The following is a 27,741-nucleotide window of genomic DNA, read 5'->3' as shown; positions in this document are numbered from 1 at the left end:
AGAATAAACTGTTTACAGGCAGAGAAAGGTGGGCTACTCTAATGCTTTCTTCAGCCAGGTCACCAAATATTTCTACCTTTTGGTTTCAGGGAGGATAATAGATTAGAATGACGAGATCCTATACATTTCACAGTGCCAGTATGTATAGAATGTGGTCACTGTAAACTCAGTATCATAGCCTATGTTTAGATATGTTGTCTCTGACAAAATGCAATCTCATCTTCACACTCTGAGAAATTAAGGTTTCATTTGAAACAAACAAGAAAACAATCAAACTTGTTATAATTTTAACCAAGTCATTAATTCTACCCACATTATTCAGCTTGGTTAAACATTTAAAATCTGTCTAAACGTGCTGAATCAGCTACAGGTGAATGTACACAAAAAGAATAGAATGGAGGGTGGGGCTTGAGAAATATTTATCAATCCAAATGCATAATTTTACAGTCCTGTGGTTTTCATTTACTAGCAAACGATGTATTTCAATGTCATATAAAAGTAACGTTTTCCAAATTACGAAAGCAGAGCTCTCTGCTGCCATTGGTCTAATCTCCACCAATCACAAACAAGCTATTAACTGATTTCATATTACTTGAGCAAAGCACAACTTGCAAATTTAATTTCAGTTCCCTACAAGCAAAATTATTTCATAAGTATTCAAGTCGTAAAACTTGACTCAAAGAAAGAAGAGCTCTGAAGATTTGCTACTAGTGTAATATTTAGCTACAGGTCCCAGACCAAGACAGACAGGTAACAGAATATTCAGACCATTATTGATTTGGTACAATCATCGTTCTCTGCAGAAGAGCTACCGAGCAAGACACGACAAACAGAGTCAAACTTCACAGTCTTTTAATGATCGAGAAAATACATGCTTGAAATGTGAAATTTCATCTATAGATTGTGAATTGACCATATCTCTGAAATGGATGTGCTTTGTGGTGGAGTAATTGGATCCGTCAATCGTCAACCTGCGATTATCGAAAGTATCATATTCATTGGAAATGTTGATTCAAATCAACTCCTATTGAACTGATGAACAAACTTCAGACTCAAGATACAAAATTTAGCCATTTGGATTCTGAAAGTTTAGTGAGCTGTGAGTTGCAGAGGAAAGAAGTGTTTACACAGGTAAGAATATAAATTTGCATAATTTTTCATATTTTTATCCTTTTTAATATTTTATGACCCCTTTTCAAAGCCTGTATTTACAGCTATAATGTATGAAGGACAAGTTTTGTTTACAAAGTACATCATTATTGATTGAATAATGTTGTGAAGATAACTGAGTTTGGCAGGTAAGGGAATCTGTTGGTTACTTGCAGGCTAGAGAAGATAATTGTTCAGTCAAGTGTGTGTTGCAGTAGCTCCTTGATCAGTGCTAAACCTGGCCACAACTGATACAGCTTGGGATTATAACATATCCCTCTGTTTACCTTCTTTACTAGGTTTGCTTGGGCCATTTTACACGGTCACAATCCATGTAAGGTGGATACTATAAGACTCTTAGGACTTCATTCAATTCCTTTTTCCAGTATAAGTTATATAAAATTTATGAATAGGATCAATTTTATGTACATATGAAAAACAAATAATTTATTAATTAAAGTGATTAGAACAGAGACAGAATATAAAAGATATAAGAATTTATGAATATTAAAATACCACAAAGGATTATAATAAAGGACTTTAAACTCCATTTTAATTAAAAGCTCTATAAATAAAGAAATGTTTAAAAAGTTTGATTCTTAAACTTGTATATGTAAATTGTAGTTTGCCTTATTGCACCTGTAGGGAAGTCAATACATGATGTAGAGGATGATCTATATAGGCAAGTTAATTTTCGATAAGTCTACCAAAGTCCTCAAAAGACTTGTCCTCCTTTAAGAGGGGTAAGGAGGATGAGGATCTTGATAGCCCTTGCGGGGCCAGAATCGTCCTTGCATGTTCTGAATCCTACTTGCGGGGACAGAATCCTCCTTGTGGGGTCAGAATCCTCCTTGTGGGTTCTGAACCCTCATTGCGGGGACGGAATCCTCCTTGTGGAGACAGAATCCTCCTTGTGGGTTCTGAATCCTTATTGTGGGGACAGAATCCTCCTTGCGGGTCAGAATTCTCCTTGTGGGGACAGAATCCTCCTTGCGGGGACGGAATCCTCCTTGCGGGGACGGAATCCTCCTTGTGGGGTCAGAATCCTCCTTGTGGGTTCTGAATCCTTGTTGCGGGGACAGAATCCTCCTTGTGGGTCAGAATTCTCCTTGTGGGGACAGAATCCTCCTTGCGGGGACGGAATCCTCCTTGCGGGGACAGAATCCTCCTTGTGGGGTTAGAATCCTCCTTGTGGGTTCTGAATCCTCATTGCGGGGACGGAATCCTCCTTGCGGGTTCTGAATCCTTATTGTGGGGACAGAATCCTGCTTGTGGGTTCTGAATCCTCATTGCGGGGACAGAATCATCCTTGTGGGGACAGAATCCTCCTTGCAGGGACAGAATCCTCATTGCGGGGACGGAATCCTCCTTGTGGGTTCTGAATCCTCATTTCGGGGACAGAATCATCCTTGTGGGGATAGAATCCTCCTTGCAGGGACAGAATCCTCCTTGCGGGGACGAAATCCTCCTTGTGTGGTCAGAATCCTGCTTGTGGGTTCTGAATCCTCATTGCGGGGACAGAATCATCCTTGCGGGTCAGAATTCTCCTTGTTGGGACAGAATCCTTCTTAAGATTGACATTTAGACATATCTCTAGATGCTCCATGTCATGTAAATATGATAATATTTTGTAATTAGTTTTGATAATTTTACTCAAAATGATGTCCATCATTAAATAAGACCTATTTGGTTATACAAACTATTATTCTTTTATTTTTTTGTGACACAATTTGCTGCTTTTTAAGTAGCGCAGTTGAAGATACGCTACAATCTGGTGCTATACCATACAGCCCCTTTAAAGGAAATGCAATGGAAAGAAAAACATTTATCTGTTACTAAAATCCATCACCAAACCAGAAGAGAAATGATGAAATTCAAAAGTAAAACACAAACATAGAATCAGTAAAAAATCATAAAATACAGTTTGTGGGACACAAACTTTCCTGCACTGAATGAAGTAGTTTGCCACCCTCTCAAGTCACCAAACAGCACACATAGATAAATGTACGTCTCCAGTTATGTGATACTATGATTCAGTCAGAATGGAAAAGTTACATTACCAGTGGAAATTGCTGCCACCAAATAAACCAGTTAAATCCACTTCTCAACAGATTCTTCTAAGTACTACTTCAGCAATGTTAAACAAGAGCCCAAGGGCACTGTGGTTCCTTGCTTGGGGTATATGACAATACACATAATATTATCAAGCAAGATTGGGCTGAAAAAGTCCAAGTAATTGTGGTCCTACATGTTCCCATAAAGTAACCAACACTATAGCCAACACTTTTGTGATCACAGAATGTGATCGGATTTTTTATCAAAAGGCACTTTTGAGATCTAAATATGGCGTCGAAAATGTAAGAAATATAAGAGACCTACAAGCGTGTCAACAGATATGATAACAATGGTGACCTCAGATGACATGACCTTTAAGTTTCAAAATGTTCCACCCCATTCACAACTTTTCCCAAAATATCAACCATGTCACACCTTGGCATTGAGATTTAATTGCATTAAATGTCAAAAAATTAACTTTGAACTTGTATGTAACTTAAAACACAAAGGTCACCCTGAGGTCAACATGTTGACATTTTTGATCAGTGAGACGTGAATACAGTCATCAAACTATAAAAATTTCAAACATTTTTTCTTTGCCCATTTTCTCCCCCATAATACTACTTTTTTAACATTAGCTGACCTTTGGTGACCTTGGATCACATGACCGTTAAGTTTGAAAATATTCCCCTATACCATTTGCAACTTGTCCAAAAAAATCAACCTTGTCACACCTTGGCACTGGGAGTTATTGCATTAAATGTGTGAAAATTAACTTTGACCTCAAATAACTTTGCACACGAAGGTCAAATGGGGGTCAACCCATTGACATTTATGATCAGAAGGTACCTTTAACATCTGAAAATAGCATCGAAACTGTAAAAATCCACAAAACACTAAAAAGGTCACCAGAGGTCAAATTGAGGTCAAGGGTCACCCAGATGCGGGTCGACAATTGCATTACATTGAAGCAACTCCCAACCCTAACGGACAATTTGTTCTCAAGTTATCGCATAAATACTAGTTTTTTATCATTAATTGACCTTTGGTGACCTCGGATCACATGACCGTTAAGTTTGAAAATATTCCCCTATACCATTTGCAACTTGTCTCAAAATATCAACTGTGTAACACCTTGGCACTGGGAGTTATTACACTAAATGTCTGAAAATTAACTTTGACCTCATATAACTTAACGTACAAAGGTCACCTTGGGTCAACTTACTGACATTTTTGATTGATGAGACCTAAATTAGAGCATCAAACTATAAAAATTCACACATTTTTTTCTTTGCCCATTTTCTACCCCCAAAATACTAGTTTTTTGACATTAATTGACCTTTGGTGACCTCGGATCACATGACCGTTAAGTTTGAAAATATTCCCCTATACCATTTGCAACTTGTCCAAAAATATCAACCATGTCACACCTTGGAACTGGGAGTGGTTGCATTAAATGTCTGAAAATTAACTTTGTCCTCGTATAGCTTTGCACACGAAGGTCACACGAGTGTCAACCAATTGACATTTTTGATCGGAAGGTACCTTTGATATCCAAATCTAGCATCAAAACCAAACATTTTCTTTTTTGCTCGTTTCCTCCCAAAATAAGCACATTTTTTTTAATGTGACCTTTGACCTTTTGACCTTGGTTTCAGATGTAGTTTAATCTCCTAATTCCAAAAAACAAAATAAAAAGTCTGTAAAACCATCCTAACTCCGACCGAAAAACTTTGACCCCATATAACTTCGCACGTAAAGGTCACACTGGGTCAACCTATTGACATTTATGATCAGAAGGTACCTTTGACATCTGAAAATAGCATCGAAACTGTAAAAATCCCCCAAAACACGTAAAGGTCACCAGAGGTCAAATTGAGGTCAAGGGTCACCCAGATGCGGGTCGACAATTGGATAACATTGAAGCAACTCCCATCCCTAACGGACATTTCGTTCTCAAGTTATCGCAAAAATACTAGTTTTTTATCATTAATTGACCTTTGGTGACCTCGGATCACATGACCGTTAAGTTTGAAAATGTTCCCCTAACCAGTTCACAACTTGTCCCAAAATATCAATCTTGTCACACATTGGCACTGGGAGTTATTGCAGTTTTAATATTTTCGGTTTTTGGACCATAACTGACCTTTGGTGACCTTTGTGGGCACCAAAAACAATAGGGCACACCTTCTCCATATGGCGGATCTATAGTCCAAGTTACGCCTCAATCCAACATTCCCTTATTGAGATAGAGCGTACCCAAGCAAGTGTCACAGACACACACACACACACACACACATACACATACACACACACACACGCCAACCTGACTGCATAGGTTCCTTTTGCTAAAGCAAGGAACCAAAAAAACTATGACATTTTATTGTTCAACAAAGAGAGACACAATCTGAATCCCATAAGTTTGTATCAACAATTAATGATAACACCCACTTCAGTCCCATTTGTTGTATGCAAAGTAGGTAACACTCTGATTAACATGGCAGCACTTTTATTTAAAGCGTTGATGCTGTTTGTTTTGGTAGGCAACAGACCCTTTCAAGATTTTAAAGATCATCGCCATTGTTAATATAACCATCTATCATGTGTTTTGTTCAATTATCTTTGACAATGGGAGCAATTACAGTGGAAATACATCCAACTGCTTAAATTGTAAAAAAAAGTGTTGATTGCCTGCTACAACAATTATCCTTTAAAGTCATTATTTCTTCATTACTGGAGAATACAAAGCAGATTGAATTAAACCTCTGTTGGCATCGACCAGCAAGCCCATAAACAATTCTCCGTCTTTCACAATCAGACCTTTCTCTGTAATCCAAGTGTTTCTCTGCCTATTGTTGGAGTCGAATTCAGTTCAGCCAAGCAATTAAGACCTTCAGTTTATAATCGACTCGATGCGCTCCCATGGCCGTGTCTGATAAACTCAAGCAGATCACCCTATGGTGTGTATATGACATCTTATTATTATTCTATGGCTACCAGATATGGTACATCATGGCTATAACTTAAAATACAAACTCTCTGTAATTTTGTTAATTCGGAGGTATATTTGATATATAAGATGGACTAAAGTGTTAATGGATCTGGCCATGTTTACAGAAATTCAAGATGGTAAGTAAAATGACATTTAATTTGCAATAAAAGTAAAATATGTATAAAGTAAAATAAAGTGTTATTGCTTTTTTTTTCATATTGGTTTAGAGCATGTAATAACAAAACTAGTTGTTTCCTATCACATTAATTTCGTTTTCATAAAACTGAAGGAAATGAAAAATAGAAAATTATGAACAACTTCGAAATTAGTATAAAAATTTATAAAGGAATAAATAAAAAAAGGAAGTCCATTCTTTTTCCAAATTGACCAGGGCTCATTTCTGTTTTATAATTTTGAGTAAAAATTTTTCAAATTTTTTAACTGTTTATTCATCGTAAAGCATAACAGATTTAAAACTAAGATCCTCTGTTTCATAAGCCATTCTCTGATTGGTATGTATGTGTCTTTTGCATTCACTTTATAACAACTTGGCCATATACACTGCATGGTGTTAAATATGGTATATACACTATATGCCAGATACTGTCAGAGTTATTGATCCACAGGTGTACACTGTATCATGTATATATATGTCATATAAACATAAAGTACATGTTTGGAGGTAAAACAGCCAGGCTGTTTTACCTCCAAACATTTACTTAATTTAATTATTGTATCTCACTCGAGATCCAGCCTTTCTCTAAATGCAGCATAGTTGTTTAACTTTTTTACCGTTATTCCTATATATATATATATATATATATATATATACTAATGTGTAAACCAGAAACCAGGGAAATGGGTGAGCCAGGGTCTGCAGCCGATGATTTTAAATCTAATTCCTTCAATCTGATTTCTTTCTCCATTTCAATTTCCATCAATTTAATCTCTTTTTGGGCTTGTAGCTCTAATTTTCTCAACTCTAACGTGCTTGCACCCTCATTGAAGCTCACATAGGACAAATCCCCAAGTTCCGATTCCTCTAATTCATTTTCATCAACCAAATGTTCTGCTACTAACTTCTTAATTTCATCCTTTCTCATGCTCGTTTTGAAGTCAACTTGATAATGTTTCGCAATCTGAATAATGTCAGATTTCTTAAGGGAATTTAGCTCATCAATAGATGGCTTATCGATAAACTTTTTCAAATCGAAAGACATAATGAATGTCTGAATTAAGGAAGTTCGTCTAATTCGACTTCCCGGACAGGCCCCCAATTATGTTACGTGACCGTTCTCAGACTTAATGTGGAGAACAGATCATGTGACATAAAAAGGAGAACACGAGGATGTTTAAAGCATTTAATAAGCTATTTACATGGCAGAACAAAGTATAAATATGAACATAATACATAACTATAGATTCTTAATTCAATTAACGTCTTTCTGGACTTGGAGAACCGGGGGGGGGGAGAGTTTCTGCTTATTTCTTGAGTTACCTTATAGTGCTAGGCGGATAGTGTCCAGGTTTGCTTTAGAAGTAGTTCGGCTGGATGTAGATAAAGTTCAGATAGAGCGACGCGAATCCATTAGAGTGAGTAGGTCGGAGTTCCGACAAAAGTATAGAGTTAAATATATACTGTGTTTAAAATGGGCACAGTAATCAATGCCAAGGAACCATCAGAGGTGTGGCAATCTCTGAACGGAACGAACGGAGAAAACGGAGAGGGCGCTCAATCGGTCGTCTGTGGCTTTTATCCCCGGAGTGTAAAGGAATGTTCCAGTAAGTTATGAATATTCATGAAGTCCGCAGAAACACTTTGTTGGCGAGTTCCAGTTATGTAGAATGCGTGAGCGCATCTGGGATCGTAACAATCGGAAGACTCGGAGACTTGAATGGTAACTTATATTACGAAATAGGGTAGATGAATAAGTGGGTTACATAACAATATATATATATATATATTGTATAAAAGTGTTTCCGTTATTCCTTGTATATATATATATTGTTTAACAGTTTTTCTGTTATTCCTTGTGTATATATATATATATATCTATATATATATATATATATATATATATATATATATATATATATATATATATATATATATATATATATATATGATTTAAAGTGATGATTCATTCTAAATGCTAACTTTCATTAACTATTCAATCGTCAGAGTTTATCTCATAGGTTGACGATGCACAGGATAAACAGGAATTTGAATACAACTAATTTGATTCACTTTTGAGAGCCCATGTATTGGCTGGCATATATTTTTAAAAGCTGAGAGTAGAATTGTCAAATGCTATGATTTAATGATAGCCAGCTCTGGTTTCATTAATTAAAGATGTCCTCCTCAAGAAGGCCTTTTACTATCTATGCTAGTCTGTACATGGTATATACACAGTTATTCCATTTGCAGAGGTCTCTTCAAGTCACTACAAGTAAATTGGCTTTACCCTTTCTGTAATATCACATTATTGACACAGGTGACATAAAAGCTCAGTGAATATCAAAGTGCTGGAAGATTATGACTGTTTGACTGACTTTAACAATTGCACATATTGATATTTTTAAGGTTGAGTTCTCAGAACCTGTTGTCAAAATCAACTGCACAGTTACATTGTCAACAAGTCTTGACATGCAATCTTATCTTAAAGAAACATTTCAACTTGACAAACAACAATTATGAAATTTCTATTTAAGTTCACAAAAAAAAGAGTGAGATCTCAATTCTTCTTTCAATGCAGTTATTACTCTCTACTGCACAGAAATGAATTCCCCTTCCTTTATATTTCATATCAGCAAGATAAAAAAGTTGAAGTTTTGCCAACAATTTCTGTTTTTTGAAAAACCAGGCTGCCCATGGACATTTTATTGACATTTAAGTGAAATGGCCACAAGTAAGTCATTCATTATCAATCTAATAAGGACATAGCTTTAGGCATTCTTTTTCCTATCTAGTTTTTACCACATTCACAATAAATTGCTTTTCATTAGCTTGATTTAAAAAGTGTCATTACACACAAATTGACAGAAAATTGTAGAACTTTAAAAACAAGTCCCTGATATACAGCGTTGGATGCAATTAAGGTTTAGGGATTGAAAATAAAAAGAATAGAAAAAAACCAGGCCGTTGACATCTTAAAGAGTTGCATGAAATATATAATCAATTTACAAATAATAATAATTTCAGGAGGGTATCACAGTAGATATCTACGGAGGGAGGATAAGTTATTCCGAAGCTGACATCCAACATAGCCAGCGACTCCATGAGAGCTGTATTAATTCCCACATAATACTTGCAATGGTTGCAAAAGAACCGTGCCAACGCAAGAAGGTGCCTTCATTTAGCCCTGTCACCTTTCAAGATATCACTCGTATTGCACAGTTTTCCGTTCTTATGTGCTTTAAGTAGATTTTACGCTACTGCCGTTGTTTGAATGCCCTGTTTCAAGAAGCTCTTTCAAAGGGTACTTGTCTTGAGGGCTCAGTAGTAACGCTATGTTAAATCGTCAGTCATTGAAAACTCAGACATGTCATATTCAAGAGGGCAATGTATCTCTGAATACAAATTATGTGTAAATCACCGCAAAGACAAGTAGGACAATAGTTCAACAATTTTGGTACATTTAGATATGTTAAGGGAGCTTTAGCAAAAAAAGATTCAGACAAATTCCAGGCTTACATGCCTCTTTGTTTTAGTAATGTGTCATTAGGCTATTATGTGTAGGTTTAGGGTGATAGGTATTCTCTAAAAATACTATCTAAATCTTTGTTTAAGAGACTTAAAATTATGCTGCATATTTCTTTCTTTTTTTACTTTTTTTGAGAGAAATACCTAATATTACTTACTGTTTGCACACCTTAGACCTGTGAACTGGGCGGAACATCTACATTTATTCACCCCTACACAAACACCATCATTTTTGCAGTATCCTGGTGAGCACAATGACCTCTCTGGAAGCAAAAATGAAAAATTGTAGAAACTCAATGCAAAGTAACAAATAGTATTGATTTAGTTTTAAATCCTTCCTTGTTTTAAAGAATGACTTAAAGGGGGAACTAGATTTTGATGTTGTCATTACCACAAACAATTTGCGATAAGCATTCTTTTGTTTTCTTCTTTAATGATTTGCATATTTTTTATTGTTAATTAAACCCATCGGTTACAGTGTAAAGACAAAGTCAACATGGGCACCAGCACAATGAAAATGTATTTCAATTTCATAATTAGTCAGGCATATAACATCCTTGTGAAAGTATCAATATTTTATGTGAAATTCAAAATTCATGATATTTATTTAAAGTTGTAATCAATAGGAACATACCATTTTGGCAACGGGGGCCATAGAATCCTTCTGGGCAGAGACAGGTGTTACTTGCATAACAAGATCCGCCATTCCTGCATTCTGGAACACATTTAGCTGGAATCAATCAATAAAGAAAAACACATGATATTTAATGGGGAAAATCAAAGCCAAAAAAGGGATATAATAAATCGAGAAATTAATTTAAGATTAATATATGAACACTTGAGGATTGGCTCTAGAAAAGAACAGGGTGGAGGGGTCAGTTTTATCTGTATATACCTTTTGTTTCTGATCAATATGTTTTTAAAATAGATTGAAGAATCATGAGGCCAATTAGTCTTACTCCATTTCTCTCTAACTTTTCTTAATACAAGCAAAATTTGTTTGTAATTTACCAGTAAACAACAAAGACTATCATAAGAAGAAATATCTTGGTATATACTGTATCTGGCATGATTTGCAAATGCCAAAATAATCAATCAATTTGGTTCCTGTAACATTGATTTAAAATACTGTGACACTTCTTCTAAGAACTTTTACGAAACCTGTGAAAACAAAAGCCATCTTATAATATGGAGGTGAGGGTACCATGCAACAAACAAATATTGAAAGGTCTCATAAGCAGATTAAAAAATACCCCAACAATAAACCGTGGATCTCAAAAAGGGTCAAAAATATTATCAACAAGAAAAAGGAACTTTTTGGGAAAGGGGATTGGGAGGGACTGAAACAAGTGCAGTTTGAACTTCAACGGGTGATCAAGGAAGAGAAGGCTGCTCATCTCCTGAAAAACAGCGTGTTTGTGAGGGTATGCGTTTGATGAGTGGGTACACTAATAAATATAACTCTTGCCAATTACTCACCACTACCGCAGGAAAACAGCGTGTTTGGGAGGGTATGCGTTTGATGAGTGGGTACACTAATAAATATAACTCTTATCAGGAAAACAGCGTGTTTGGGAGGGTATGCGTTTGATGAGTGGGTACACTAATAACTATAACTCTTGCCAATTACCTGCCACTACAGTTGATTATGCAAATGAATTGAATTAAATTTATAACCGTTTTGACAATAATGATTTTTCATCAGATCTTGACAATTTACGTGTATTGCTTGCCGATTCCGATTTAGTGATACGAAGGATGACGTATGTTATCAATTATCTAGGTTACACAGTCTCATCAACAGCTGTCGGTCCAGATCATTTATCATCACGGGTATAAAAAACATTGTGCAATAGAACTGGCCGATATATTCACTCTCATTTATAATCGATCTTTTAAAATTGGTTACATTCCTTACATATGGCTGGCCATATCCATGGTAATGATGACAGGGCATACCTGTGGTACTGATAACAGGGCATACCTGTGGTAATGATGACAGGGCATACCTGTGGTTATGATGACAGGGAATACATGCGCCAGCTTCAGTCATTTGTAGATTACTGTGACTCTAACTTTCTTCAATTAAATGTCTCTAAGACAAAATAAATTAGTATTGATTTTAGACGTAATGATATTTTACCATCGCCTGTTATTATTAAAGGTATTGAAGTAGAACGTGTTTCTCCATACAAATATTTAGGAATGGTGCTGAATGATCAATTGACTTGGGGGAATCATATTGATGTAATAGCCAAAAAGTGGAATTCTAGGCTATATTGCCTTTAAAAAATGTCATTATTCAATGTGCGTTCAGAAATTTTAAAGATGTTTTTATAATTCTACTATTTGTGGAGTCTGGATATATTGTCTAATTTGCTTGAGTGGTATGTCAGTAAATCAGAAAGGGACCGAATTGATAATATTATTAAGAAAGCTGAAATCATAGTTGGGGTTCTCAGTCTGCTGTTGACACTGTGTACCAGTGCCTTCTACAATCCAAGCTTGATACAGTGTGGAGTAACTGTATATCCTTCCCATCACCACCTTCAAGACAGGTTAATTAAGAGAGGTACAGGCAAACTGAGACTCCCACAACTAAAGACTAATCAGCACCGTAATTCCTTCATCCCCAGTGCAATAATACTTTACAATAATAACTTGAGTCGTTAATTGTTTGGCCTTTTTAATGGGTATGCTTACTGTTTTTTATCCATTAAATCTGTTCTTACTTTTTCAACTCTTAAGTGTAAATATGAATATAGGTTAATATATATTTGTACTTTTGATATGTGCGAGTATCGTAATTACCTTTTATGGAGCAATAAATTTTTATTTACTTACTTACTACTTACTTACTGACTTAATTACTTACTTACTAATGAAGATCAGCAGTAATGATCCCAAATTTGAGAAATTAATTTTAGCAAAATTGCCATGATGACATCTTTCCAATGTACTTCTACCCGATGGGTCTGAACTTCCAACTTCTTGTCAGACATTGAAATTCAATCATAAAGTGTCTTTATGGAGAGGCTCTTGAAGTCTCAACTTGAGTGACCAATATTACATTTTACAACACATTTAAGGGGGGGAAGGGGAGGGGCGGGGAGGGAATGGTGAACTTTTAAGTCATCTATCAAGTTTGATCATGTGCAATTATATAGAAATAACTCAAGGATGGAAACGTTTAACATATTGCATAATATCAATCACACTTTCTGCGGAGCCGATAAGGGTTCTTGGCCTTCATAAAACCAACTAACTTATCCTTTCATATATATACATGGGTGCAAATTACAATTATATCTATTATTCTTTGATTTAGTGTTACAACAGACTTTTACTATTTGAAGGAAGTCTGTTTACCTTTCAACAGGAAAACTTCAAAACTTTTAAAGTCTCCATCATTTCATGGCATATAATCGTAAATGTGGCTGCTGTACACATCCACCCCCCCTCCCCTCATCCTGACCCTTCTTCAACCCCACACAAGAAATTAAAAGTAGTTCAGACCTAATTTTACATCCAGTTTCAGACCTTAAAGTATGCCTCAGAATGCAATACTGAACACATGTCTAAAATTTCCCTTTTTTTCCCTTTGACTGTGGGAAGAACCCTAACCAATTTTACAACAACACCATGTAGGGCCACATCCCTTCCATTTCAAATTTCTAGATCTATCCCTGGTGTAATTGATTATAAAGTACGTTACGGTTTTAACTAAGATCTTGCTAAGAAGCATACACAACAATAACTGTGCCACACAGAAAATGACATATTCCAATGCTAAAAATGTTACAAAAAATTAGACAGAATTCAATATATTGCCACTGGTATATAAAATAAGAGATTGATACATGATTGAAAAGTTTCACTCAAAACCTGAATGCTGCTATATATCATTACATTCATAGAAATGAGCATATTTACGAGCTAGTGTCCTCAGGCGAATTATGTTTGTAGTGGTAAAGAACAATGCAAGCCAGCTTCTATGATATTGCAAACCTGTCAAAATCACATAAGTAGTCGCCGTTAAGGATCCACAATTTCTCGTTGAATATTACGATTTATCGATCTCTCCACAATTCCTGCTTAGTATACATCTATTTCAAATATATGAGCCATTTTCTGCCCAAAATTTCAATCATAAAAATTGTAATAAAATAGACCAATATTGCAAAACTTGCATGAACCTGACTTGACAATTAAAGGTACATGAATATATTAGCTTTGTACATTTAAAACCTGATATTGATTGTAGAGACATATTGAAAAGTAAAAGAAAAACTGCGAAGTAAAGCACAAAGGATTTTTTTTTTAGTTTTCAGTTTTCCAATATTCCATGTACACTTAGTTTGACATAAACTGTTATATGAATTTTTTATTACTTTTTCAAAGAGAAACATGATGAATTTTTTATTACTTTTTCAAAGAGAAACATATTCAAGTGTTAGACATGAAGTGGCCCATTTGTGGTTTAAGGGAGTTTACAAGGTAGCATGTCTAAAAGCAATTTTATGAACATGGCCATCAGTCAAAACAGTCTGTACTGTATTGCCAAAACAAAGTTGAACAGTGGCTATATGTGATCTTGTTTATTATTTATGGCTGTCAACAGGATATAAACATTGAAATTATTTTCAAAAAGAATGGACTAGTCAAATGCTGTTCTCTATTTTGGCCACAATTGTTTTCGTTTTTTCAGGTGTCAGAAAATTTGTCTCTTAACAAAGTTTTTTATGTGGCGGCAAAGTTAATATTGCAGGAAGGATACTCCTCACCTGCCCTTTCTTTAAATTGTGACATCTCACCAAAGAAAGCCAACAGTATTAGTGGTTCCTTGTTATCTCTTTAATATCAAACAACCTTACAAGATTATGTTGCCGATGTGTGATATACACATTTATATGGAATGGAACAGAGGTTAGGACCCACATTCACACCCCCATCACTCTCACCTTAGCCTACTGTATACACCTTATTTAAAATAGGTTGCTTATTATTAATCGATTCGAAGAACATCATAAATTGATCATTGCATTTTGCAATACATTGTTTGGCACACTGACTTAGATTTTTAATTAAGGAAACTGAGACAACGCTGTGGTTATTTTCACTTGAAACTAATGGTTAAATAATAACACTTTTATATCAATTGTTTTAACAATTCTGTATGTGGAAGAAAATTCTAGTTAATGCTGTGAAAAAAATGCAATATTTTAATCCCTGACTCTTACCAATTGCAGAATATGTATTCTACATAACATCATTCAAGTCAGGCACCTCTGTAAATGATAGTTGCTAGAGCATTGCACCTTTGCTGTGCTTTCATTTATTCCTAGTTTCTTAAGTCTTTGAGTGGAAGCAGTATTACTGTAACTTAAGAAATGTATTGACATACTTGCAACATTCTTCCTATCCATTGTTAACCTTTCTTTGCCCAGTGGTATTCCCTTCTGCTTTAAAAGAAGCTGTGGCATCAGCATGCAGTCTGAAAATGACAATGCGGTCTCAGATTGCTGGAAGAATTATAGACCCATCTAAAATCTGCCATTCATTGCAAAAGTCATTAAGAAGGCTGTTAATTGACCACCTCAAGACTATCTAAAAGAGCAAATCTCTGAGTTTTTTTCAGTTTTGACATAAAACATATCATAGGACTGAGCTGCTCTAATTCTGTCTGACATCCTGTCTGCCTTTCATGATAATAAACTTGTTCTTTTTTTTTCTTTTTTTTTTACATATCGGCAGCTTTTGGCAATACTGATCACGGCCTTCTTATCCAAAAGTTTACACAGGTCATACAACATATCAGACGTTGCAGTGAGATGGTTTCAACACTACATATCTGGTCACACTCAAAAGGTTCTCATTATAGGTGATGAGTCTGTCTCATACCCACTGAGTTATGGCCTGCCCCAAGCATCAGTCCTAGGACAGACCCTCTTTAATATGTATACATACGATTTAGGTGAAATAATTACGACAATGGTATAAATGGTACAAATGGTATAAGTATATATGCCGACGATACGGAATTGATACATAGTTATAACCATTCCGACACAGAGAATGTTTCACTTGTGTTGAGAGTGCCATGCCCTACGAGATATAAGGAAATGGATGGTAAACAATATTAAACAATGACAAAACCATCATCACTTTTACTGGTGCTGCATTCAAAATATATACAAAGGTTTCCGCAATTATATCTCCAATAAATATGGGAGATTAAAAGACATTACCTTTCGCTGCGAAGAATCTGTTTGAACCGACCCATTCTATGGAGCACTTTGTCAACTAAGTGCAAGTCTGTATATTTTCACCGGCGTAACATAGGTAAAATCCATCCTCATCATGCATTCATTACAAGCAACATTGACTATAGTAATTACTTGCTTGGGATACCAAAGACACTTTTAGCTACAGTGTATTCAGCTGCTAGACTAATTACCAGGATGTCTAAACATTTAAACATGTCCCATACTATTTACTATTACTACACTTGTTACCCATAGAGCAGAGAGTTATTGTAAGGCACTTTTTAATATTTACTGTTCCCTTGCTACATACTCTCCTTATATCAAGGAGCTCTTGCATCCCCATGTAACATGTAATCAATCAAATTGTAACAATTAATCTTTAATTAGTCATTAGTCCCACCGCGATCGCTCTCTCTGCAAATTCAGTCCTGTTCATTGGAACTCTCGCCCTCTGTCTATTAGAAACTCAACTTCTGTAGTAAGCTCTAAGTCCAAATAAAAGAATTTAATATTCAGGCTTTTTCTTAATATATATTAGTGTATTAGTGTATTTGTGTAATTGTAACTGTTTTTGTAAAGTGCTTTCAATTAATCATTGCTCTTCCAGTGCCTTATAAATTTATTATTATTATTAAGACAAGCAGCTCTTTCTCTGTAAATTGTAACTATCTATCTTGTAAGCTATCTTGTATGAAATGGAAGTTCATGTGAGGTACAATCAAATGTTTTATTGATATGACAACAAAACAAAACAACGACAAAAAACACCTGCAGGGAAACTCAAATATTTCCTTATTTAAAAATTATTACGTGTATGCTGTTTGTGGGAGAAGACTGGAATTACTGAAGGAAAGATGATGTTTTGAGTGGGTAAGTAAGTGGGTGGAGGAAGGGAGGGATATATATATCAATGCTTGTGAAGTGGGGAGGAGAATGGGAGGGAGGCGGTTTGAGGTGAGATGGATAACAGGTGGTTTTGTGTTGGAAGTTAGAGGGTATTTTAGTCACACTGTCAGTTTTTAGGTTCCTTAATTGCTCTTTATTATACAGTGAAATCCACAAGTTAGGAAAAACTGTAAAGATAAAAACTGTTTGTTTTCTCCTCTAGAAGGCTGCTTGGTATTGTAAAGTAATCTTTACCTGACCCACCTATAAAATTAATGCTTTACAGAGCCTGTGAGACCTTTCGTTTTTGTAAGGAAACTACCAATCAAAGTTAGTCAGAATCAAGTTCAAAATTTGAACTAAATCTACTTCTTTTACAGATTTTTTTTGGCTAAAAGCAACCATTTACATTTTCTTGTTTAATTTTGCCAATATTACCAAACTTACCAGATACTAATCAATACTTGATTGCAGTCTATTACACGAACCACCAGATACTAATCAATAAGTGATTGCAGTAGATTGCACTAATCACACTCGCCCTGGATATCTTATGTATCTCAATAAATGGACTTGAAATAAAGTATTTTAACAAATTCTTAACACTGTTAGTTTACCAGACACTTTTACTAATAATCAAATGCAAAAAGCCAATTTTTTCAAGACTTTCATTACTTAAAATTAATAAATCTGAGTAGTCAAGCTAATCAACTGCATTCTTTATAGATTTTGGTTTTGCTAAGTTTGAATAGAATAAAAAAGAAAACTTATCACAAGCCTCTCAAAAAGCTGTAAAGAATAGCTTAAAGAAACTTTAAGTCATCACTTACGAGAGATGCTATCCAAGGTTAAGAAAAATAGTTCTAAAGGACTTATAAACCCCATAGCCAAGCCAACCAAAGTGGCTTACATATCAGAGAAAATTGGACATATGAACAATTTGAAACTGCTATACTTAAAAGAAATTCTATGTTGAACCTGGAAGATATCAATCCTGAAAATTCATGGATTTCATTGGATGTGTGATGTGTTTTCAACACAGACAAACAATTCACTGGGTGTGTGACATTACACAGGTACGCTGACACCCAGATGGGGGGGGAGGGCGTGGGGGATGAGGATTGGGATTTCTTGGTCCCTCAAACCTGAAACCTCTGTCAGGTCTGTGTGATAGTGTGAATGAAAAGTAGAAATGATTTACATAGGCCTCATGTCATTACAAATCTAACCTGTTTAAGGGACTTAGACATTTGGTTCCTCTTTGAATGCTACTGCTTCATGGAGACTAACGACTTCCCAAATTTTGTGGTAAGAATTCTTGACAGATGTCAATATGAAAATTATGCAGAAATGGTCACTTTTGTTTGTTTTGGATAAAATGGATATAATGGAATCAATACAGTCAATAATTTCGATTCAGTTCTGTTAGTCATTTCCATTTTGCTGTTATTACTTTCTTATATTTTCTTTTATCAATATCCTTTTCTTTCTTCCTTCTTCTTGTAAGTATGCAGAGTTAAAATTGCCTTTAAGTGCCAAGAAGGTTGATTGATTCTATGTGAGATTTTAAGCACAATATAAGACTTCGTTTGGTCAGTTTTTTCTCTTTCAGAGAGGTTTAGCGATTCTTTACTTCCTTTATGTCAAGGAGGATGGAATCACAACCTTGGGTTTTTTTTTGGTGCTAGATATATATGAGAAGGAAAAAAAAAGAAGAAAAAACCTAATGGAATTGTTCAAGGCCACAAATTGTCACAGAATATGACTTTCCATTTTGATTATGTTTTCGAGGGTTTGGGCATTAAAATAATGTTCAATTTTTCTCTGCATCTTATGTTAAGACCTTCCATGAACCAAACAAACAGGAGACTTGTGTAAGTTTGATTAAAACAAATCAAAAGTTTAAAGGTCTAAAAAGGAATTAAAAGGACATTGATAATTCTGTTCTAATGGTAAATTGGTATATTTCATGTTGGGATTTGTAAAAAGTCATTGCTTATTACAGCTGTTATAGCTAATTTTAAGTGGTTTTTGTTGATTCCTTACTGAAGGCTACAGAAACCTATGGGATGGTAATGGCAAGTCTGTTTTTGTGAGTGTGTGTGTATGTATGTTAATGTGACTTGAAATGTGCATAGTGGGCAAAACTTCATGCTTGGGATCTGGATCGGACTTATTGAGTACCAAAATCAATATTGCTTTTCTTGTTTGGTGGAGAACAAATGTCATGTGAAGTCAACAGAGGTAATATTCTTTAAAAAAAATAAGAAAATATGAGTCAAGCTCAAAAGTCAAGCTTGTATGATTTTTCTTTTACGTGGTGTGTGGATCCAACATATTGAGTACAAGAAATCAATTGCTTACTGTAGTAGCATTCAATATCAGAGAAAGGAAACCTTGGATGAATCTTAGTTGCTGATCCCCCCCCCCTCCCCCTCCCATCCTTGTTTTCTTCTTTAGGTTTCTTTAGGTAGCCAGAACATATCATCTTTTTTGTAGCTTCCTCTCTGGTTCCCTCAGTGACTAAGTTATGCTTTCTGGATATCTCTTACACATGCTATGTTTTCTAATATTACATTATTAATATACTATTGTATTCTCACCATGGTAGGTGTACTGCATCACTGCTGTGATATATAAATCAATTGAAATAAAGCAGTAACAAATCAAAACCTTCTACATGATACATCATAATGCATGAATTAATATCATACAAATTTAACGAAAGCTTTACTTCTGCATGACATATCACCACTAAATACCATACATGTTGTGTATGATACATGGCTTATGTCCATACATAATATTACATGATGCATAGTTAACTATGCTGTAATGTTTCAAATATAATGGTGTATGATACATGGCTTTGAACCATGGCTAATGTCCATACATAATTTTACATGAAGCATTATATAGTTAACTATGCTGTAATATTTCATATATAATTGTGCATGATACATGGCTTTGAACCATGGCTTATGTCCATATATATTTTTTCATGATGCATAGTTAACTATGCTGTAATGTTTGATATATAATTGTGTATGATACATGGCTTTGAACCATGGCTAATGTCCATACATAATTTTACATGATGCATTATATAGTTAACTATGCTGTAATATTTCATATATAATTGTGCATGATACATGGCTTTGAACCATGGCTTATGTCCATACATATTTTTTCATGATGCATAGTTAACTATGCTGTAATGTTTGATATATAATTGTGTATGATACATGGCTTTGAACTATGGCTAATGTCCATACATAATTTTACATGATGCATTATATAGTTAACTATGCTGTAATATTTCATATATAATTGTGCATGATACATGGCTTTGAACCATGGCTTATGTCCGTACATATTTTTTCAAGATGCATAGTTAACTATGCTGTAATGTTCATATATAATTGGGTATGATACATGGCTTTGAACCATGGCTTATGTCCATACATAATTTTACATTATGCAGTTAACTATGCTGTAATATTTCATATATAATTGTGTATGATACATGGCTTTGAACCAAGGGCGTAAGAACCGGGGGGGCTGGGGGGGCGCCAGCCCCCCCAGTGAAAAACATGGAGGGGCGGAAGTATCATTCCGCCCCCCCGCTTCGCAAGTTAAAAAACCCCTTTTTCATTTCCAAATGAGAAAAAATTCTCATTTGGAGCACCAAATTGCATCTAAGGCCAGGTGAAAATGCAAAATTATATACAAAATGGAGTGGGTCGGTTGAAGTGTGCTATATTGCACCAAATTGCATCTGAGGCCACCTGGAAATGCAAAAAAATTCCAAAGGGGAGGGGGACACCCCCTCCCCTTAGACCCCTCCCCCAGGCCGGCCATCAGTCTTCAGCCCCCCCACTCAAAAGTACCTTCCTACGCCACTGCTTTGAACCATGGCTGATGTCCATACATAATTTTACATGATGCATAGTTAAATATGGTGTAATGTTCATATATAAATGTGTATGATACATGGCTTTGAACAATGGCTAATGTCCATACATGTTGTTTATGATACATGGCTTTGAACAATGGCTAATGTCCATACATATTTTTGCATGATGCATAGTTAACTAGCATATATATAATTGTGCATGGTACATGATATTTAACCATGGCTTCGAGTCCTTCCAAACATAATTGTGCATGATGCACATTTTACTATTTAACCTATTTTATACATATTTCTGTATGAAACGTATTTCAACAAGGCTATGTACAAACCCCATATAATTGTGCTATAATATTACATACTTGCTTCTGGTCATCAGTGCTGCTCCCAAAAACTTCAAAGGCATTTGACTGCCATCTTCATTGAGATATTGAATAGTCTATAATTCAAGGTTCTGCTACGTCTGTTCTGCTACGTCTGTGCATAAACTAAATTAAAACATTCCACGAGGTAGTTTTGGCAACTTTTAGCAAGTTTTAAGTATGCTAAATTTAGGGGCTGCCAATACTGACGACCTGCAACTGATAATTATCCAACCAAGATCACATCTTGAAGAATATACTTGTAGGGATTCACTCTACTTCAAATAGCTAAAGGACAGCCTAGCTTTGGCATACAGTTAAAACATAAATTATTTCCACCACGATAACACTTTTCATAATCAATACCTGAAAAATCCAATTTTCTAAGTCTGCATCTCCAGTTTCATTCAATTTAAAACTTCAAGAATCCGAAAGAATCTGGTAATAATATCAAGGATGGAGAGAGGGGACTGTTGTGTTTACTTATCACACCTGACTGGATATCAAGTCTCTTTCAAGATCATGTAGACCAAATCGGCAGTATACAGACAACCAAACATAGATCAGAGTTTGTATGTTCAGTAAGAAACAAGAAATGCAGGTCAAACTAACAGATAAATTACACAGAACGATTGACAAATCGCATCTGCTCTGCTTATCTTTCAATCATGGAGTCTGATTGTCTCCAAGTAACAATTACCCTTGTGCCTGATTATGTAAAGACCTGTCCAAGTTTGAATACAAGATTATAAGGTGGAGAGAGGGCCACAGAGGGGGGGGGGGGGTAAGGGTGAGGGGAGGAGGGGAGGATAGGAAGGAAGTTTCAGTAGCAAATGAAACAAATTGCTTTAAAGTTGCATTTTGCACTCAATTCTCTATATGACAGCACAATACTCGTAGAGGGAAAGTTTAAGCTGAAATATCTGTTATTTAGAAAACAAAATATTCCACCCGTCTAGTTGGTTGGCCCAGATCCATGATGCTAGGTCCTCTTCTACTGCATGAACCCTCCTGCAACTTTCAGAACACTCCTTGGTCTATTAACAATTAATGCTCAATAGGCTTGATGCATAGTTCTAGTTCTTTTCACAAGATCAAGACAATGAATAGCAAACATTCTACAAAGTGTGACTGGTTTCATTTCATATTCACCTCACATCTCTTTTATCCTTCTTTTTGTTTCTTCCTTTCAGATATCATCAGAGTCAAACTCACAGCACATCAAGCATTGGTACTTTACAATAATTTGAAGAACGATTAAACTATTCAAGACACCCCCCCCCCCCTCCAATAAAATCAAGTCCAGAGGCCAGAAGATGTAAAGGAACCTTGATGCATCGGACAATCTACACCTACTTGAGATGGTTCTCAACAAAACACTTCCAGTGTCTGATTGAATTTTGTGGAATAACTTGTGGGAAGAAATTAAAATAACTACTGCCTCTCAGAGGGACTATAAAGAGGACATTACACTGACCAGAATAGATGCTGACTCTCAAAATAAACATTGTTTAGGATTGGAAATCAGTTTGTTGACAACTGACAAAAGCAGAGCTGTATAAAATATGTGAAAATATGTTGATGAGTCCAATCTAAGTAAAATATTAGACAATTTATCAACAATTTTATTGACTTACTTATTTATATATTTATTTATTTGTTTTATTGTTTATTTTATTGTTTATTTCTTGTTTTGTTTATGGTTTTATTGCTTAGTTGAAGGATCTCTTGTATGCTTGTGATTCACAAAAGCCCTAACATTTTATTTTTGTCCTGAAATTGATACAGAGACTTGCCATTGATTCGTGTGACACTTCAAAGAATTAAAAAACTTAACCAAAATAAAAAGGTATTGTTTTATGGTGATGCGAGGGATCACATCATGAACGGCACCATCTTTGAAACGATTCAGTACCCGCACCGTTTGTGCATGTACCTGACCATTGTTGACCACCCCAAAGATGCTAGACAGATCCTGCACATATCACTATGGCTGGGCCTGATTGGTGTTGGTTACTGTACCAATGGTCTTTTCCTCCTCACCATCTTTAAGAGTCTCACGCTGAGGAGGAGCGTTATGAACCGTCTCCTCTGTGTCCTCTCCATCATTGACATCTTCATCTTAACCAATGAACTGGTTTACATCCTTTACCCTTTCTTCAACGCTGGCATCTCATGGAAGAAAGCCTTTGCAAAACCACTCGTTGTGGGGCCTGTCTGGTTTTACTCTCTTTGTGAACATTTCTCGGAGGGTGTGCTCATAGTCATTGCATACGAGAGATTTCGAGCAATTTGCTACCCGTTCACAAACTTACGAAAGGGTTCCTTTTTGGTTAAATCTGTGTTTCTGGTGGTAGTTGTGTCTATCCTCTTCACAGGGGGATATGCTTATATGTTTTATTTTGGGGACAGCCAGGCCCTCGCTGTCTTTTTACTTGTTTTGCTGGTTGGTCCTTCTCTCATACCGTTTCTCATTAGTGCCATACTGTACTCCTGTGTGATTTATGCAATGTACAAATCAGCCAGGGACACGGTGAGCACCAGCAAAGAACACAACAAGAAAAGTAAAAGGAACCGAAGACAGGTCATTATTGTCCTCTTTGCTAACACATTCATCTACTTTGCCCTAAATGGACTACGGAAATATTTTGACACTCGACTTGCTCAAGCATTCACAGCGAACAGTCAGCAGAATCCAGGACATGACCAATTTGACTTCATCGAAGGAGCCTGGCACTGGGCGTCTTACATGGCGTTGTGTATGATATTAAACTCTACGGTTAACCCGATCATATATAACATGGGGAGTCATCAGTACCGTCAGGCTATGTTCAGGTCTGTTTGCTGCTTCAAGCCGTTCACCAATGCTAACTTTCGTTCTGTTCGTTCCTCGCATCAGCAAAGTGTTTATACCGTTTCCACGATGATGCAGATCAAGACAGACAAAAGTGAAAGTTCTGTGTCACCCGAAGCAAATCTGTCGTAAGGGACTTTCCCGAAATAGAGATAATTGCAGCTAAATTCTTAAATCATGTGTTACTACACTAGGAGTCTTTCAGTTTACCTGAAAGACTGTGTCTTTGATAAACATGGAGAAAAAACTCCATAAATCTTTGGTCTCTTTTCTAGCACTACAAGAAATACTTAACATTTTATGTAAAACTATAGTGTCCTATCTATATTTGCTCATTCTTATTTCTTTTTTTCAATTTGAATCATGAAAAAGAGAATACCTTTCTGTTTGATATCCTTCCTTGTGTTGATTCATTGGCATTGTTCTTGATATTGAATGTAAATGATGACTGAATGTTGTAATAAACCTCTTTTACTTTTAATAAAGCTTCATTATGCTGAATTGATATCCATATTGCACATAGCCTATCTTTCCATAAGGAAAAATGCTTGTTGATATTTAAATGTAAAAGTTGACAAAAATAAATGAGAATTATAAATGTGAGATAAATTATCAAAGTCACTGTGAATTTATTGGGAGAAAAAAGCCTTCACAAGATTATAGGAAGCTTGCCAAACAAACTTAATGGAAATTATGTTTATTCTCTGTTTGGATCAGCTATTACATTGAAAGTTTGATTTCATGCAAAATGAGATCGCCATCAGTGTAATAACTAGATATATATAATAATAACATATTAATATATATATGTACATATATATACATCTATACCTGTGATTAAATGTTGACAGATCTGACAATGAGGTTTGCCACAGATTTGATTACTTTGGACAGTGGTCATACAAGTTGGAGGAGGTGAGAGGAGATTTAAGATGCAGGGGTTGCTGTCTGGCCCGCAAGGAAAGATCATGGATTGACCCATCAGCCTTAAGTATATTAAAATAAAAAAAGCCTATATATTTTAAAAATGCCGCAAGTAGAGATAATTGTGCTAGAATACAAATACAGACATATGTCAAGTATGGTGTATGTAGATAAATGTAGATAATGTAAAGATGATACTCACAAGTCTCACATCTGTCTCCTGTATACCTAGCAGGGCACTGACACCTGTTTGGACCTATACAGAGCCCTCCATTCATGCACGGTAACACACACGTAGCTGACATAAAGAGAGAAACAAACACAAGATCAGAACACGAATGGGCATACTGGTATTAAACAACTTGAACACGTAGCATTTTAAACTTCAAATCAATTTAGCTCCCTAATTTTTCATTTACACAAAGAGAATATCTACGTAGGCAAGATGTGTTGCTTAGGACTTGAAAAATATTAATAAGTTTGTTTCAAAGGGTGTTGACATCATGACAAAATAAGGGCAGAACCGGGCAAATCAACATTTGCATCTTGAAACTCAGTATCAACTCTACATTATTAACATTACTTAAAATAAAACGTTAAATGTTTGCTATGTGTCGTTGAGCCCATGAAATATTTATATTAAAATAATACCACTTACTGAGAAAAACAACATTCACCATTTTACAAACAGGTTGCTATAGTAACATTCCTTCATCAGGTAAGTCCATACTAAATTTATTTCTTTGGGCTATTGTAAATGTTTTGCTATCCAAAGAACAACATGTTATGAGCACATGGCAAAGAAAACTATAAAAAGGAAGGGTTTAATGTTTTGATCCTTGTTGGAAGCTTGTCAAAGTTAAGGCAATGCATAATTTATAAATTTAGATATTCCACAGAGGGGAATGATTTAATAGATGACTGGTGTTCATAAATTGTAGAAGCAGAGATGGGGAAAGAAAACTAGAACCACATGGTTGAAAGTACATCTAGGTGTAGAACAGAAGACATAATAAATAAAGCAAACGGAGAGATTGATTATTGAGCTTCTTTTTTTCTATTCTTGGATTACCTAGACTTTATGTTAAACCTTCCTTGTTCAGAGAAGTTGTATTTTTAAAACTAATAGTGAAAATTTAGGAGCATATTTTATCTTGTTGCAACCTTTCCATTGACTGTAATGTGAGCAATTGTGGATTTCAAATAAATAGTTTTGTGGTAATTATGTATGCAAATATGTAAATTAGGCCATCATTTTAATGAATAATGACAACGTTGATATGACCGAGTACCGTTCCTGGTAGGAATAACTGGTTGTACTATTACGGTACATACAGGCACATATCTGCTGTTGTGCAACAAGAAATTTAATTAGTCATTTTAGAAATTGAAAGTCCCTGACAAAGATATTTGCCCTAAATTGGCTGAGTATGGATGGTGTTCAATTAAAGAGGCAGGTTGGGTGAATGGGGGGGGGGGGGAATCTGGGCTAATAGACAAGCTCAAAGGTGTAAAAGATTTGAAAATCTAAATGTTTGCATTGATGAAACATTGAGGAGAAAGAGAACAGAATTTGAAGGGATGTTAGGGAATGAATAATGGTAAAAATGATGCAGGCATTTACCTTTTTGACAGGCAGGTCCAGTGTAACCTACTGGGCATTGGCACATGTTGAACCTTCTACATGACCCTCCATGGGCACATGGGGGGTTACAAGTGGCTATAGAAAAAAGAAATAAAGAATAAGAATAAGTAGCCAAAGAATAAATATGTCTGCAGAATAATCAAATAAAAAATACAAGTGGCTTTACAAAAGCAAATAAGAATAAATCACTCCTCCTCACCCCCACCCCCAAATATAAGGTATCATCCTCATAAAAACTTCAATTTAGTTTGGAATGGGTGTTGTGAGACTGATACTGACACCATCTCATACTAGACATGAATGAGATTTGACATGACCATAAAGACAAAGAAAAATGCTAAGTGAGCTAAAAAAAAAAACATCATAAGTTTCCAAACTTAACAACACATTTTCAGAATTTCTTTGAAGGATGTTGACTAATTTCTTTGCTATTTTTCTATTTTTTCTATTATTATTTAAATGGTTCGTTCGACAAATCCACATTTTGTAATTTAATTAGTATTAATTAGTATTAATCACAAGACAAATGCAAAATGGAACTGAAACGTTTCACTTCTACATTATTAGTTTAAAAAAAACTTCAAAAGCTGATATAATGAACCACATCATTTCTACTGTATGTTAATTTCATAAAATAGCGTAAAAAGAACTAATCTCTTAAAGCCTCTTCTTGTAATGTATCTTACGTGTGCATGTTTGTCCTCCGTAACCTGTCGGGCAGACGCACGTGTTTGGTCCGACGCAAACGCCATAGTTCAAACAGGGTGGGACACATTCCGCTGTGGAAGTTTAACAAAAAGTTTGATGATATATGATAACAAGGTAAATGAAATTACATTATTTTACTTAATATTTTAGTCTTATGGTATGTTAATAACTCTATCCATGAAGTGTCAATAGTTATACATGATATGGTGACAATATGTACTCTTAGCATGTTTGGTCTCATTGAGATATTGTGTGAGCATAAATGAACACATTTCTCATTCTAAA

At 35.4% G+C, this 27,741-nt stretch overlaps 2 protein-coding genes across 10 annotated transcripts in view; one reads left to right on the top strand and one right to left on the bottom strand.

Annotated features, from left to right (window-relative positions):
* The window catches only part of LOC139965827 (uncharacterized), a 67,154-nt gene that overhangs the window by 5,326 nt on the left and 34,087 nt on the right, over positions 1–27,741 (bottom strand). For 5 of the 6 annotated variants that reach the window (XM_071968584.1, XM_071968585.1, XM_071968587.1 and 2 more), the window contains 6 exons: positions 27,435–27,527; positions 26,728–26,823; positions 25,306–25,401; positions 15,304–15,393; positions 10,534–10,629; positions 10,058–10,162 (listed from right to left, as the gene is read on the bottom strand). In XM_071968584.1, coding sequence (XP_071824685.1) covers positions 10,058–10,162; positions 10,534–10,629; positions 15,304–15,393; positions 25,306–25,401; positions 26,728–26,823; positions 27,435–27,527 — 576 coding nt within the window. The remainder of the gene's footprint in view (positions 1–10,057; positions 10,163–10,533; positions 10,630–15,303; positions 15,394–25,305; positions 25,402–26,727; positions 26,824–27,434; positions 27,528–27,741) is intronic. The other variant, XM_071968586.1, reaches the window with a different exon arrangement.
* Positions 12–25,299, top strand: LOC139965831 (allatostatin-A receptor-like). 4 transcript variants are annotated; one of them, XM_071968596.1, is made up of 3 exons: positions 1,164–4,409; positions 5,074–6,333; positions 22,519–25,299. In XM_071968596.1, exon 3 carries the CDS (start codon positions 23,208–23,210, stop codon positions 24,309–24,311), a length of 1,104 nt encoding a protein of 367 aa, XP_071824697.1. In that variant the 5' UTR covers positions 1,164–4,409; positions 5,074–6,333; positions 22,519–23,207; the 3' UTR covers positions 24,312–25,299. The 4 variants fall into 4 exon arrangements, with proteins under 4 accessions (XP_071824696.1, XP_071824697.1, XP_071824698.1 ...); XM_071968595.1 differs by lacking the exons at positions 1,164–4,409; positions 5,074–6,333 and adding an exon at positions 12–1,131; XM_071968597.1 differs by having other exon boundaries at positions 1,164–6,164.

This window comes from Apostichopus japonicus, chromosome 3, assembly GCF_037975245.1.
Source record: "Apostichopus japonicus isolate 1M-3 chromosome 3, ASM3797524v1, whole genome shotgun sequence".
Lineage (NCBI taxonomy): Eukaryota > Metazoa > Echinodermata > Holothuroidea > Aspidochirotida > Stichopodidae > Apostichopus > Apostichopus japonicus.
The sequence above is the reverse complement of the archived record's forward strand: the minus strand, read 5'-3'. Positions and strand labels throughout refer to the sequence as shown.